This window comes from Neoarius graeffei, chromosome 9 (assembly GCF_027579695.1).
Source record: "Neoarius graeffei isolate fNeoGra1 chromosome 9, fNeoGra1.pri, whole genome shotgun sequence".
Classification (NCBI taxonomy): Eukaryota; Metazoa; Chordata; class Actinopteri; order Siluriformes; family Ariidae; genus Neoarius; species Neoarius graeffei.
Window position 1 is genome coordinate 88,308,700 of NC_083577.1, and position 15,717 is coordinate 88,324,416.

The 15,717-nt window shown below is 42.7% G+C and overlaps 1 protein-coding gene across 1 annotated transcript in view; it reads left to right on the forward strand.

Annotated features, from left to right (window-relative positions):
- Window positions 1–13,957, forward strand: part of dars1 (aspartyl-tRNA synthetase 1) — a 75,799-nt gene extending 61,842 nt beyond the window's left edge. Inside the window, exons 12-18 of the mRNA XM_060930433.1 lie at window positions 1,246–1,393; window positions 9,036–9,182; window positions 9,273–9,315; window positions 10,055–10,135; window positions 10,209–10,320; window positions 11,664–11,735; window positions 13,074–13,957. Coding sequence (XP_060786416.1) covers window positions 1,246–1,393; window positions 9,036–9,182; window positions 9,273–9,315; window positions 10,055–10,135; window positions 10,209–10,320; window positions 11,664–11,735; window positions 13,074–13,165 — 695 coding nt within the window. The 3' untranslated portion in view covers window positions 13,166–13,957. The remainder of the gene's footprint in view (window positions 1–1,245; window positions 1,394–9,035; window positions 9,183–9,272; window positions 9,316–10,054; window positions 10,136–10,208; window positions 10,321–11,663; window positions 11,736–13,073) is intronic.
- The last annotated feature ends 1,760 nt before the right edge of the window (window positions 13,958–15,717 follow it).

The window sequence follows — 15,717 nt, forward strand, 5'->3', positions numbered from 1 at the left end:
AAACACCTGACTCTAATTTCACCTTCAAATTAACTGTTAATCCTAGAGGTTCACGTACTTTTGCCACTCACAGATATGTAATATTGGATCATTTTCCTCAATAAATAAATGACCAAGAATAATATTTTTGTCTCATTTGTTTCACTGGGTTCTCTTTATCTACTTTTAGGACTTGTGTGAAAATCTGATGATGTTTTAGGTCATATTTATGCAGAAATATAGAAAATTCTAAAGGGTTCACAAACTTTCAAGCACTACTGTATGAGCATACCGGTAACTGCTGTGCCACAGCTTTTTCTAGGATCTTGGAGATAAAGGGGAGGTTTGATACTGGCTTATAATTGGACAGCCGACAGGTCGAGGTCAAGTTTTTTTAATCAGGAGTTTGGTAACTGCTAGTTTAAAGGATTTGGGTCCGTCGCCAGTTCTGAGGAAGAATTGATTATTTTTAATAGACGATGGATTGCTTCCAGTCAGGTCTGTTTGAGGCTGTGTATACCGTAGGTAAGGATTTTGAAAAGGAGATAAGTGAATTAATTTTTTTGTTTTTTGATGGGAGCTAAGTATTCTGATGTTCTGGTTAGTTATCAACTTGTCGTCTGAATTTTTTTTTGCCCCATATTTTAATTTTTTGATTGAAAAAAATTCAGAAAGACATCTCTACTACTCTGTGGTTGGTAGAAGAGAGCAACTGGACTTGCTTGAAAAGTCTTGAAGACGTTTCGCCTCTCGTCCGAAAGGCATCCTCAGTTCTGTCTGACTAATAGGGAGTATCAAGTATTTATCCTCTCATGGATCATAAATACCTGATACTCCCTATTAGTCAGACAGAACTGAGGATGCCTTTCGGACGAGAGGCGAAACGTCTTCAAGACTTTTCAAGCAAGTCCAGTTGCTCTCTTCTACCAACCACAGATTACTATGTACCTGGATGACTGAGTATCTTCACAGATGCATCTCTACTACGCACTGATGTGCAATAATTACAGTAACGGCACCAACTGAACAATAATAACAGGAGTAACCGTAACAGGGGGAGACTGTAATTTCCTTTGTAGAAATTCCGGGGAAACGGGGCGTTCGCTTGGTTTTTCCTGGTCAGAGTTTGGGAATTCTGAGTTATGACCTCAAGTGAAGGTCATTAAGAAAAAAAAATTAACACTAACTGCTATGAATAGTAACTACAGATTGGCTTCACACTATACATTTCTTCTCTCTCTCTCTCTCTCTCTCTCTCTCTCTCAGTGTTCAGAGCTGAGGACTCAAACACACACCGTCACCTGACTGAGTTTGTTGGTCTGGATATTGAGATGGCGTTTAATTATCACTACCACGAGGTTATTGACTCCATCACCGACACCATGGTGCAGATCTTCAAAGGACTCCGGGACAAGTGAGTGAGAGACAGACACACACACACACACACACACACACACATTTATTATTTTTTTCCTCTCCAGCGCAGTGTTGCATGACCTTCAGAGGAAATATGATTTATGTTTCATCATGTGTTCGGATGGAGAGGGGAAAATGTTAGTTTCCCCAAAATATTGATGCTCCAGAGATGTTTACTCTTTAGAACTCCTGAGGGGGAAAAACCCCAGCTGTGTGTGTTCTCTGGAACAGCTGGTTCTCAGAAAAAGGAAGTTTTGGTTCTCAAAAAGCTTTTGTTCAATAAAACGAATGTTAATTATTTAATTCCTTCCAAAGGTGTGTTTTTCCAAGTGTGGTATTTTTAAATGCTCGTTTTGTTTAATTTGCATGAGTGTCGTGTCCCCCCCCCCCCCCCCCCCCCCCCCCACACACACACACATACACACACACTAGTTGCTAATTCTTGAGCATGGCGTTGGTTCTCGAAAGCTTTTTGTTTCTAAACTGTTGAATGGTATGTGTTCAGGGGAACGGTATTGGTTCTAATGGAGCGTACAGTTGTTTGGGGTGTGATGTGAAAGTCGGGTCCATGGTGTTGAGAGATCAGGATGTGATGGCACTTCAAGGTGTTGGGTTGGTTCTTTAATTGTTGGTTCTCCAATCATGGGTTTTTTGTTTTTTTCCCCCCCTCATGGATGTTTTTCCAAGAGTGTTCCCTTGTCAAAGGAGATTTCGGATTTTCAAAAATGCTATTTTTTTTTTTTTTATATAAAAATGTGTTTGTTTTTCCCTCTGAAAGTGTTGGTTATCCAGCATGGTGTTGGTTTTCCAAATGTTTGTGTCTTCCACAAGTGTTGGTTCATCAAGGGAATGGTGTTGGAGCTCATGAGTGTTTGGGACTCTGGGAATGGTGTTCAGAACGTGTTTGTCCAATTGTTAATTCTCAAGCATGGTGTTTGTTCTTCAAACCTTTGTGTTCTCTGAGAGTGTTGGATGTCAGGAACGGTGTTTGTTCACAGGAACAGTTTGTTCTCATGGACTGTGTTTGGTTTTGTGGAAGTCACGTTATTGGGAAGTGGTGTTTGATCTTCGGAGATGGTGTTGATTCCTAACTGCGCTCTGGAGCTGGTGGTTTTAACGTTATTGCTACAATACGGTATCTGTAGTGTTAAATATTAAAAAGTGTTGACTCTGTGAAAGTTTTGGTTCTTTAACTGTTGGTTCTCCAGCGGGGTGTTTCAAAAATGGTGTGTTTTTTCACAGCTGTGGTTTTTAAGTGTTTGTTTTTTTTTTCCGAAAGTGTTGGCTCTCAACATTGTTTTGGTTCTTCAGTAGTGTTTGTTGAGGAGAATGGTGTTGGTTATCGGGGGGGGGGTGCTCAGTGTTCAGAGAGTGGTGTGGAAATCATCACCATTCTGGAGAACAGGGTCACTTCCTGTGGAATGGTGTGTGATTTTTGGGAATGGTGTTTATTCCTAAGATCCAACACTTGACTGAAAAACATTTCATTTCAATACTCGTGTTTTTTTTTTTTCTTTTTTTTAAATTGATCTAATCTGTTAGCGTGTACATCTTAGCAAGATGTCTCTGGAGGTGTTTGTTGTCACCTGATGTGTTAAAGCGGAACTCAAGGCAAATTTTTTAGCATCAAAATTCTATTTGTCTCATTTTATTAAATATAGGAATGCATTTTTGATAGTTTTTTTGTCGCTGCTATAGCAAGTGATGAGTGTGTGAAATATGCTATGTAATACAGTGGCATGCAAAAGTTTCGGCACCCTTACTGAAAATAACTATTCACAGTAACAGACAAGTGCAGCCTTTCTCAACCGGCGTGCCGCGGCACCCTGGGGCGGCGTCTGGCTTCGTTAGGGGTGCCGTCAAAAAATTATATATTCTAACACTGAAATAAATAAAATGAATTAAAATTCCAAAAAACGATAGTTACACTAATGCAGCTCATCACCGCCTCATGCATCATCAAAATTTCTCACGGCCCCCTTTCCCATGTCACAACGTCACTGCCGGGGTCAGCGTGACTGTGTATATTTTATATGGGGGCGCCTTGAGAATTTGCATACTTCTGAAGCGTGCCGTGACTGAAAAAAGGTTGAGAAACGCTGGTTAAGTGAACAGAAGATGAACCGATCACCAAAAGGCATAAAGGTAAAGACGACACATTTCAGCGTTTTCTGCAAGATTTATGTATTATTTTTGTTTTGTACAATTGGAGAGTGAAAAAAGAAAAGGAGCACAATGCGAAAGTTTGGGCACCCCAATACATTTGAGTTCTCCGGAAAGGTCAAATGATGCAGACTTCAAAGCTGTATAAATTCTCTGACTCCTCAAATGTGTCCCTAAAATCAACAGCCATGGGCTCCTCTAAGCAACTCCCTCCCATTCTGAATAATAAAATAATCGATGCTCACAAAGCAGGAGAAGGCTACAAGAACATAGCAAAGTGTTTTCAGGTAGCCGTTTCCTCAGATTGTAATGTTATTAAGAAATGGCAGTTAACAGAAACAGTGGAGATCAAGGTGAGGTCTGGAAGATGAAGAAAACTTTCTGAAAGAACTGCTCGTTGGATTGCTAGAAAGGCAAATAAAATAAAACCCCCTGTTTGACTGCAAAAGACCTTCAGAAAGATTTCGCAGACCCTGGAGTGGTGGTGCACTGTTCTACTATGCAGCGACACCTGAACAAATATGACCTTCATGAGAGAGGTCAAAGAAGAAAACCGTTCCTGCGTCCTAGCCACAAAATTCAGCGTCTGAAGTTTGCAAATGAACATCTAAATAAGCCTGATGCATTTTGGAAACAAGTCCTGTGGACTGATGAAATTAAAATAGAACTTTTTGGCCACAATGTGCAAAGGTATGTTTGGAGAAAAAAGGGGGCCAAATTCCAGGAAAAGAACACCTCTCCGACTCTGAAGCATGGGTGTGGATCGATCATGCTTTGGGGTTGTGCTGCAGCCAGTGGCACAGGGCACATTTCATTGGTCGAGGGAAGCATGGATTCGAATAAATACCAGCAAATTCTGGAAGCAAACATCACACCATCTGTAAAAAAGTTGAAGTTAAAAAGAGGATGGGTCCTACAGTAAGACGATGATCCAAAACACACCTCAAAATCTACAATGGAATACCTCAAGAGGCCCAAGCTGAAGGTTTTGCCCGGGCCCTCACAGTCTCCTGACCTAAACATCATTGAAAATCTGTGGATAGATCTCAAAAGAGCAGTGCGTGCAAGACAGCCCAAGAAACTTGTAGAACTGGAAGCCTTTTGCAAGGACGAATGTGTGAAAATCCCCCAGGTAAGAACTGAAAGATTATTAGCCGGCTACAAAAAGTGTTTACAAGCTGTGATACTTGCCAAAGCGGGTGTTACTAGGTACTAACCATGCAGGGTGCCCAAACTTTTGCATGCCACTGTATATCAGTCCATATGTCAAAGCGATGGCCGTAAACGAGATTCGTTGAGACCTGTGCGAGACATCGTAGGACGGAAGTAAAACGTACAGCGGAAATCAAAGTGACCGACGTCTGCCAGCATTGTCAGAAGATGCGCACGCCCTCTTTCGAATGCTGACGTAATCAAGCCGGAAGTTTCCCCCGCGTCTGAAATCGCGCCCTGCTCACTATATAGTGAGGACGCCGTTTTGTAGCTCTGTCCGAAACCTTAGTGAGTATTAAGTGGGAAATGCGTTCAGTATAATATGGATTTATCACAAAAATACATGCATGTACAGTGGTTTGCAAAAGTTTGGGCACCCCTGGTCAAAATTGCTGTTACTGTGAACAGTTAAGCAAGTTGAAGATGAAATGATCTCCAAAAGGCGTAAAGACGACTCATTCCCTTTATATTTTAAGCAAAAACTATTTTTTTATTTTCATCTTTTATATTTTCAAAATGACAAAAAAGGAAAAGGGCCCAAAGCAAAAGTTTGGGCACCCTGCATGGTTAGTACCTAGTAACACCCGCTTTGGCAAGTATCACAGCTTGTAAACACTTTTTGTAGCCGGCTAATAATCTTTCAGTTCTTACCTGGGGGATTTTCACACATTCGTCTTTGCAAAAGGCTTCCAGTTCTACAAGTTTCTTGGGCTGTCTTGCACGCACTGCTCTTTTGAGATCTATCCACCGATTTTCAATGATGTTTAGGTCAGGGGACAGATGCCCCTTTTCCACCAAATCAGTTCCAGGGCTGGTTCAGTGCTGGTTCTGGTTCACAACTCGTTCAACTTGCGAGCCAGCTGAGAACCAGTTTGCTTTTCCATCGCTCGCGGTGCTAAGGGAAGACACGTCATTACGTCGCTGTATACGTCAGTTACGTCTCTACGTTTGCTTAAACCTTGGCGCGAATATCGAAGCAAAAACAACACGGAAGAAGCAGCAGCAGCAGCAACAATAATAATAATAAAGGATGACTTCGCGTTTGTACAGCTGCGGCTTCTCGTCGCTTAAAAATGGCGATCTTTCGCGGTCTTGTTACTGTTGTTGGTCTTAACAACTCCGCCCCCCCGCTGACGTAAGCGGTTCTTTCCTCTGGCCCAGCAGAGAGTTGGTGCTAGCCTGGAACCGGTTTTTCTGGCCCCAGAGCCAGTTCTTTGTCAGTGGAAACAGAAAACCCGGTTCCAAACTAAGCACTGGCCCCGAACCAGCCCTGGAACTGCTTTGGTGGAAAAGGGGCATGTGAGGGCCAGGGCAAAACCTTCAGCTTGGGCCTCTTGAGGTATTCCGTTGTAGATTTTGAAGTGTGTTTTGGATCATTATTCATTTGTAGAAGCCATCCTCTTTTCAACTTCAGCTTTTTTACAGATGGGGTTATGTTTGGCTCCAGAATTTGCTGGAATTTCATTGAACCCATTCTTCCCTCTACCTGTGAAATGTTCCCCGTGCTGTTGGTTGCAACACAACCCCAAAGCATGATTGATCCGCACCCATGCTTAACGGTTGGAGAGGTGTTCTTTTCATGAAATTCTGTTCCCTTTTTTCTCCAAACATACCTTTGCTTGTTGCTGCCAAAGAGTTCCATTTTAACTTCATCAGTCCACAGGACTTGTTTCCAAAATGCATCAGGCTTGTTTAGATGTTCTTTTGCAAACTTCTGACACTGAGTTCTGTGGTGAGGACGCAGGAGAGGTTTTCTTCTGATGACTCTTCCATGAAGGCCATATATGTGCAGGTGTTGCTGAACAGTAGAACAATGTACCACAACTCCAGAGTCTGCTAAATCTTCCTGAAGGTCTTTTGCAGTCAAGCGGTGGTTCTGATTTGCGTTTCTAGCAATCCTACGAGCAGCTCTCTCTGAAATTTTTCCTGGTCTTCCAGACCTTATCTTGACCTCCACTGTTCCTATTAACTGCCATTTCTTAATTACATTTCGAACTGAGGAAATGGCAACCTGAAAACATTTTGCTATCTTCTTATAGCCTTCTCCTGCTTTGTGGGCCTCAACCATTTTCATTTTCAGAGAGGTAGGAAGCTGCTTAGAAGAACTGGGCATTTATAAAGCTTTGAAATTTGCATCACCTGGCCTTTCCTAAGGGGGCCATTTCACCGAGAAATCTTCCCGGAAGACCGCGCTGCAATCTCGGAGTGTGGCTTGGTCGCCGCAGGTCGTGCGCAGTCGGTGGTTGACCGAGGGTTGGTCACGCCTTGGTCTTCTGTGGTTGCACGTGGTCGAGGAATGGAATCGTAGCTTGGAAAACTGAGCCTCGACCTAAACGTCGCACAGAGAGCGTCGAAAGAGCGAACAAGGTCGAGGAAAGGACGCACTGGTCGAGAGACAGTCGAGGCTAGAACGGGGATGAGCGATGCTCGGTCTTCTCGAGCGGGAACTGATTGCGCGCATGGTTGCGCTGCTCAGCCCGTCCTCCACACTCACTCGATCCGTGCGATCGAGCTTCACTCTTCTGCGATCAAGCCTCGCTCCGCGCAACCTGTCCCAGACCTTCCCTAGACCCGTACGCTCCCTGTTCTTCCCACGATTGGATTCTAAAGAGGATTAAGGTGCGACCTTCTTCAACCAATAAAGATCGACCATCGCTTAAGTTGCGACCTACCTTCGCCTAATCCGATTAAAGCCACGTGTACTGAACGTCATATAAATAGGGCGCAATAGCATGATGCAGAGCGATTGGATCCATGTTGTCCCTTCGGAGGCGGGTCAAAAACTGATGGTCGGCCACCGATCACCGGGCCTTTTTATACGGTCACAGTGGGTCGCGCGCAAATCCGGGCGACCGTGACAAATTTGCGCAGAGCTCAGGCGAGAATGTGTCTGGAAAAGCTGGAGAACTGAGCATACAGAGCGAGGCTAGAACGTTTATATCGCAGGCTAAATCGTATTGATCGAGGGTACGTTGCAACTCGTACATAGCTAGATCGGCCAAGATTGAGCCTTGATCGCTGAGAGATCGACGCTATGTTGCAGATTGGTCCAACAGAACGAGCCTTGGTCGTGTTAAGATCGCATCAGATCGAGTGGATAGTAGAGCGGACTGTACTGTATGTAAAGCGTCACAGAGCGTATAGGACGCAGGTAGAGCGCACACATCGAAGGTCGAACGAGATAACATCGAACATAGGGCGCACACAGAAAATAATGGGTTTAGGTCGCACGGGTTTTGCCCGCGACTACGGGAAAACATAGCTGCGATCATAGTCGCGCGTGATTTTTCCAGATCGTACTCGGTGAAATGAGCCCCTAATGATGAGCGTGAACAAGCCATAACCCGAACAAATGAATTAAGATCTGAGACCATGGTCAAAGTGATCGGAGTGCTCAAATCTCCTGGGGTTCCCATACTTTTGCAAGCTACTCCTTTCCTTTTTTCACTCTAAAATTGTACAAAACCAAAATAATGCACTGATATTGCTTAAAATGTTGAAAAGTGTGTTTCATCTTTAACTTTATGCCTTTTGGAGATCATTTCATCTTCAATTTGCTTAACTGTTCACAGTAACAGCGATTTTGATCAGGGGTGCCCAAACTTTTGCATACCACTGTATTTATCATTTTGAAAACCCACCAGCCGCCTGATCCGGCACGTTTTAATTGTGCGACAGTAATGACGAAAATACCAGCACGACGGACTCGTCCTTATCCTGTCGTCTTTCCAGCTCTTCTCTACTCCACGCTGGTTCGAAGTCGTATGGAATAATCGCCATCACTGATGAAGCTGGCAAATCTCGAAATTAATCTAAATTGGACCGATATGGCGATCTGGCCGCTGTGTAAACGGTTTTCAAAATGGCGGCGCTGACACTTCATGTTTGAAGTCTCGCACAAGTCTCGTGAAGATCGCGCGGATAAGCGACGCCCGCCGTGGACCAAACGAACTACCGTACATTCAACACGGCTAAAAACCGAACAGGCTGATGAGTGTAATATAATATGCAAATACGAGTCACGATATAAGGTTACTAAAACCGAAAACGTAATTGAATAACGCGTTAAGAAATAAAGCAAGTTTAAAAATGACTTCAGTTCCCCTTTAACTCTCCTAAAGGTGTTCATTCTCTGGAAGTGTTGGTTCTTCAGTACTGTCGATCAGAGTGTGAAGGCTTTTGGTGCCATCTAGTGGCCAAATAAAGTAAATGACAAACACACTGCTCATGTTTTCTGTGCACATGCGTGCGTGCGTGCGCTCCAGGTTCCAGACGGAGATCCAGACGGTGTGTAAGCAGTACCCCAGCGAGCCGTTTAAGTTCCTGGAGCCGATGTTGAGGTTGGAGTTCAAGGAAGCCGTCGCTCTGCTGCGCTCAGCTGGAGTGGAGATGGGGGATGAGGAGGATCTCAGGTAACACACACACACACACACACACACCCCTATTCCTACATTCCATTCTGACCCAGTGGAGTTATTAATGAGTGTATTTGACTTCCTCAGCACGCCTAATGAGAAACTGCTCGGTCGTCTCGTCAAAGAAAAGGTGTGTATTGATTGTAGCTCTGCGTTTTCACACAGTGTGATAGTAAAGACCATTTAAAGCTCCATAAATAGACTTTTCCCAGAGTACTCTCTCTTACAGGTGACTGTAGAATTTGGTCTGAATTATTTTCAGCCTAAAAAAGAATATTTATCTGATTTCTATCGTGTTTGTTAGTCTGTATAGACCCTTTTCAGTCACGTGACCTTCGTAAACACGACCGCCATTTTGGACATGTAGTGGACTTCGGCTCGAATCGGTTTGAATGCGAGGAAGGCGACAAACATAAAAGAAAAAAGAGCGAGATGCAGAAAACTGTATTTACTAGTTTACTGTAATTATGATCTGGCAGCTATTTACACCGGATCCAGTGTAAATAGCTGCCGGAGCCAACGTCCGAGCTTGCCGGAGCGCGCCCCGGTCGGCCACGAGCTAGCGCACCCCGGAACCTCGGACGTTGGCTCCGGCAGCTATTTACACTGGATCCGGTGTAAATAGCTGCCAGATCATAATTACAGTAAACTAGAATGGAATGTTAACAGCTCAATGTTGGCTGTGGTAAACTACTGGTAGTACACGTCCAAAATGGCGGCCGCGTTTGTCGTGACGTCACGTGAAAAGGGTCCATATCTGCAAACGTGACATTCAGGCTCTGGAGTGTACTGCTGTGTAGGTGAGGGTGGAGTGTGTGTGTGTGTGTATAAAATACACTAACGTGTTGATATGTTCCTGTGTGCTGCAGTATGATACAGATTTCTACGTCCTGGATAAATATCCTCTGGCGGTGAGGCCTTTCTACACCATGCCTGATCCCCACGACCCGGTGAGTCTGTGTCTGCTTTACACTGCTCAGCTGAACCTCAGCAGCACGGCTAACGTGTGTCTGTGTGTGTCAGAAATACTCCAACTCGTATGACATGTTCATGAGGGGAGAGGAGATCCTATCCGGAGCTCAGAGAGTCCACGATGCTCAGCTGCTCACTCAGAGAGCACTTCATCACGGCATCGGTAATTCTACACACAGCAGAGCACTGTTTTTGTGTTCCTGAATTAAAGTTTTCAAATTAATTCAAGTGTGAAACTTGTACTGCAGGTGTAAATTCTCCCAAGTGAATCATATGAGTCAAATGGCAGTGATTCAAATGACTTGATTCATTTGTGAATCAGTAAAACCAGGTATACAAATCACATCAGTGTTTGAAGTGAATCAAGTGTATCGATGCAATGATTCAAATGATTTGATTCAGACTGTTTACAGTCATAAGTAACATGAGCTTTTAAAGTGAATCAGGTGATTCATTCACTTTTCATGCATAGGGAATTACTATATAGAGGACTATACAGTGAGCGCATTGGTAAAATGTAAAAACACTTTCGGACACTAGTCCGTCGCGCTGGTATTTACGTCATTACTGTCGCACAATTAAAACGTGCCAGATCAGTCGGCTGGTGGGTTTCACAATAATAAACGCATGCGTGTGTTTTTGTGATAAATCCATATTATACTGAGCGCATTTCACACATTAATCAATACAAAGTACCTGCAGCTTTCAGTTCTTTTAAATCAAGGCTGAATACTTTCTTCTTCGCCGCTGCCTTTTATTCAATCACATTTCAGACTTTTAATTTGATTTCTTTCAGCGCGACTGCAATGCATGATGGGATATATTGCTTTGGTTAGTGACCATTGTACACTAGTTTCCGTGATGCATTGTGGGATACTTTGAGTGCACTATATAGGGTGTAAATAATCCTCACTAAAGGTTTCGGACAGCGCTACAAAGTGGCGTCTTCACTATATATAGTGCCCTATATAGTGAGTAGGGAGCAAGTGAATCAAATGTATCGATGCAGTGATTTTGAATGATTTGATTCAGCGGTGAATCAGTGTGTGTACGTGATGATAAAGAGTCATATAAAGGACGCTAGTTTTTGAAGTGAATCAGATGAGTCAAATGCAGATATTCAAATGATTTGATTGAGTTGTTAATCGATATTTAAGTGTAACTGCAGTCCTATAAATATTAGTCTTTGAAGTGAATCAAGAGGTGTCAAATGCAGTGATTCGAATTATTTGATTCAGTGGTGAGTCATGCAAGTCATATCAGTGTTTGAACTGAATCAAATGTGTCAGTGTAGTGATTCAAATGAGTTGATTCAGTGGTGAATCAGTGTATTTGTGTGACGATAAAGAGTCATATAAACGATGCTAGTTTTTGAAGAGAATCAGATGAGTCAAATGAAGTGATTCGAATGATTTCAGTTAATCAGGATTGATTCAGTGCGAAGTCACTGCTGTTTAATTTGAATTGTACTTGATCAGGTGTGTGTGTGTGTGTGTGTGTGTGTAGACCTGGAGAAGATTAAAGGCTACATCGACTCATTCCGTTACGGAGCTCCGCCCCATGCTGGAGGAGGAATCGGTGAGAAACTATATCCTGTGTTTCTCTTTCTTTACTACTTAAGCACTTTTGGTTGCGATTTAGGACGCAGCCCAAGCCTTACGTACTAAATATTACTGGACTTGGTTCAGTAGCAGTGCACTGTTTTGACTTGGTAGTGTGCAGTCGTAATATTTTTGGGATGTAAGTGAATGTCGTGGGATAAGGGAGCTTCATGTATACTATTTAGCACAACACAGTAGGATTTGGGACACAACCAAAGTGTACAAAGTACTTGTAACAGAAAACTTATCACCCGAGTGTACAATCAGGGTAAAACTTTAGTCTTGAAGGGAAACTCTGACGTCTACAGAAGGAGGAGTCACGCAGATTTTGTGAAGAAATTAATTTCCAGAGTACCGTGTGAAGTTTAAATAATACGGGACGTTAGTTTTAAGAATACGGTTTATTTCCAGTTATTGAGGTAAACACACAGGTGTGTGTCTGTAGTCTGTTCTCACATGTTTATAACAACATTATAAACCTGTCAGTGGTGAAAACGAGCGTTTTACTTTGACGAGAATGATTTCCCCTTAGAATTACATTGTACAGCTGTTTTGTGGTTGCCAGTTCTCGTGTTTTAGCTCTATACTGCACCGATTTCACTCGTTTTCATCCTTCAAGAATATTTAGTCCCAATAGAGATGTGAAAACAGGACCCAGGTCAGAAAATCCCCGAGTTTTCCTTCAAGTCTATGACACTAGTATATGGTTTGGGACGTGGCCAAAGTTCTGTCCTGTTTGTCGTAAATGGATTGGGTCATGTCCCAAATACCATCATGACTTTGACTGGGTGCACTATTAGGAGTTTAGGATGGAGTGTAAATCATTCCATACTGAATAGTGCACATAGAGTCCTTCAACTGTTGTACAGTAGGATGTGATTTGGGACACAGCCCAAGTCCAGATACGAGTGTAGCAGAGTACAGTGTACTGAAAATGGTTTGTGATTTGGGACACAGCCCAAGTCTTCTGTTGTGCTCAGGTGTATAAGGCGCCATACCATAAATCCGGGGACCCGGGTTCGATTCCGACCCGAGGTCATTTCCCGATCCCTCCCCGTCTCTCTCTCCCGCTCATTTCCTGTCTCTACACTGTCCTATCCAATAAAGGTGAAAAAGCCCAAAAAAAAAAAAAAATCTCTAAAAAAAAAAAATTTTAACACCCTGTTTGTTTAGTGTGCACTTCTGTGTGATTTGGGACACAACCCTGAACATTAGCGTATCCTAATGATATAACTGCCTACTGCTCTGATATGTTGAGTGCTGTGATGTGTGTGTGTGTGTGTGTGTGTGTGTGTGTGTGTGTGTCCTCTGTCAGGTCTGGAGCGAGTCACCATGCTGTACCTCGGCCTCCACAACGTGCGTCAGACCTCCATGTTCCCCCGTGACCCCAAGCGCCTCACACCCTAAAGGTCAAATGTGGCACTTCCTGGCTGACTTCGCGCGCGCTCACACAGACACACAGAATGGGGAACAGGAAGTGGGCGTGTCTCTCTGTGATTAAACAGTAATAAATAAAAACCAGCTCGTTTATTTATAAATATATACATTTTTTTTTTTTTTTACATTTGATACTGAAGTGTCGCGCGAGGTCAGTCCTGACTGCTGAAGGGACAGAGTGAACATTAAATAAGTGTACTTTAAAGTGTTTAAAGGGAATCTGTGCTCTAATGTTGGTGAAGGGGTGGGTGAGGTCACGTCTCAAACCACACACAGCTGTACTAAACAGTGTGAGATTATTACAGCAGGATTTCAACAGTTCTGTTGTCTGTAATTTGGGGTGAAATCAAAGGAATTTTAATCGACAGTTTATTATGCAAGTATGTGATTTGGGACACAGCCCAGGACTTTAAAATAGTGTACTTAATAACTTGCCATGTTTAATAGTAGTGTATGAAATGCCATGATTTTGATATTACAGTGTGTGTGTGTATAAAATCATGTGGATATCATGAATCATGTGAGAGAATCATGTCTCTCACGCGCTGTAGCGGATGTGGACTTGGGCGTGGCCGAGGTCTTATACTGACGAAGATAAACTTTCAGTCCAGTGGTTTTTCCTACTGAAGTAATTTTTGCTAGCTAGTACACCAAGTAGTGCTCTGACCTGCTCACTCTGCTGAGGAGTTTTAAACACATCATTAATAAACTGATTAATTAATTAAAACACAAATAAAAGAATTAAAGAGCACTTTCTCCTGACTGTCACAGGTGTTGGACTTTTTATTTATTCAAGAAGGAAAAGAAATGAATGAAAAGAAGAAATTGAGGAAAAAAGGAAGGAAAATTGATGAATAGCACAACTGCAAATGTACAGAACGAGAGAGGGAGAGAGAGAGAGAGAGAGAGATGGGCTTTATTGTACTTACAGTGGTGCTTAAGTTTGTGAACCCTTTAGAATTTTCTATATTTCTGCATAAATATGACCTAAAACATCATCAGATTTTCACACAAGTCCTAAAAGTAGATAAAGAGAAGCCAGTTAAACAAATGAGACAAAAATATTATACTTGGTCATTTATTTATTGAGGAAAATGATCCAATATTACATAACTGTGAGTGGCAAAAGTATGTGAACCTTTGCTTTCAGTATCTGGTGTGACCCCCTTGTGCAGCAATAACTGCAACTAAACGTTTGCGGTAACTGTTGATCAGTCCTGCACACCGGCTTGGAGGAATTTTAGCCCATTCCTCCGTACAGAACAGCTTCAACTCTGGGATGTTGGTGGGTTTCCTCACATGAACTGCTCGCTTCAGGTCCTTCCACAACATTTCCATTGGATTAAGGTCAGGACTTTGACTTGGCCATTCCAAAACATTAACTTTATTCTTCTTTAACCATTCTTTGGTAGAACGACTTGTGTGCTTAGGGTCGTTGTCTTGCTGCATGACCCACCTTCTCTTGAGATTCAGTTCATGGACAGATGTCCTGATATTTTCCTTTAGAATTCGCTGGTATAATTCAGAATTCATTGTTCCATCAATGATGGCAAGCCATCCTGGCCCAGATGCAGCAAAACAGGCCCAAACCATGATACTACCACCACCATGTTTCACAGATGGGATAAGGTTCTTATGCTGGAATGCAGTGTTTTCCTTTTTCTAAACATAACGCTTCTCATTTAAACCAAAAAGTTCTATTTTGGTCTCATCCGTCCACAAAACGTTTTTCCAATAGCCTTCTGGCTTGTCCACGTGATCTTTAGCAAACTGCAGATGAGCAGCAATGTTCTTTTTGGAGAGCAGTGGCTTTCTCCTTGCAACCCTGCCATGCACACCATTGTTGTTCAGTGTTCTCCTGATGGTGGACTCATGAACATTAACATTAGCCAATGTGAGAGAGGCCTTCAGTTGCTTAGAAGTTACCCTGGGGTCCTCACTGACTATTGTGACCTCGCTGACTATTACACGCCTTGCTCTTGGAGTGATCTTTGTTGGTCGACCAGTCCTGGGGAGGGTAACAATGGTCTTGAATTTCCTCCATTTGTACACAATCTGTCTGACTGTGGATTGGTGGAGTCCAAACTCTTTAGAGATGGTTTTTGTAACGTTTTCCAGCCTGATGAGCATCAACAACGCTTTTTCTGAGGTCCTCAGAAATCTCCTTTGTTCGTGCCATGATACACTTCCACAAACGTGTGGTGAAGATCAGACTTTGATAGATCCCTGTTCTTTAAATAAAACAGGGTGCCCACTCACACCTGATTGTCATCCCATTGATTGAAAACACCTGACTCTAATTTCACCTTCAAATTAACTGCTAATCCTAGGGGTTCATATACTTTTGCCACTCACAGATATGTAATATTGGATCATTTTCCTCAATAAATAAATGACCAAGTATAATATTTTTGCCTCATTTGTTTAACTGGGTTCTCTTTATCTACTTTTAGGACTTGTGTGAAAATCTGATGATGTTTTGGGTCATATTTATGCAGAAATATAGAAAATTCTAAAGGGTT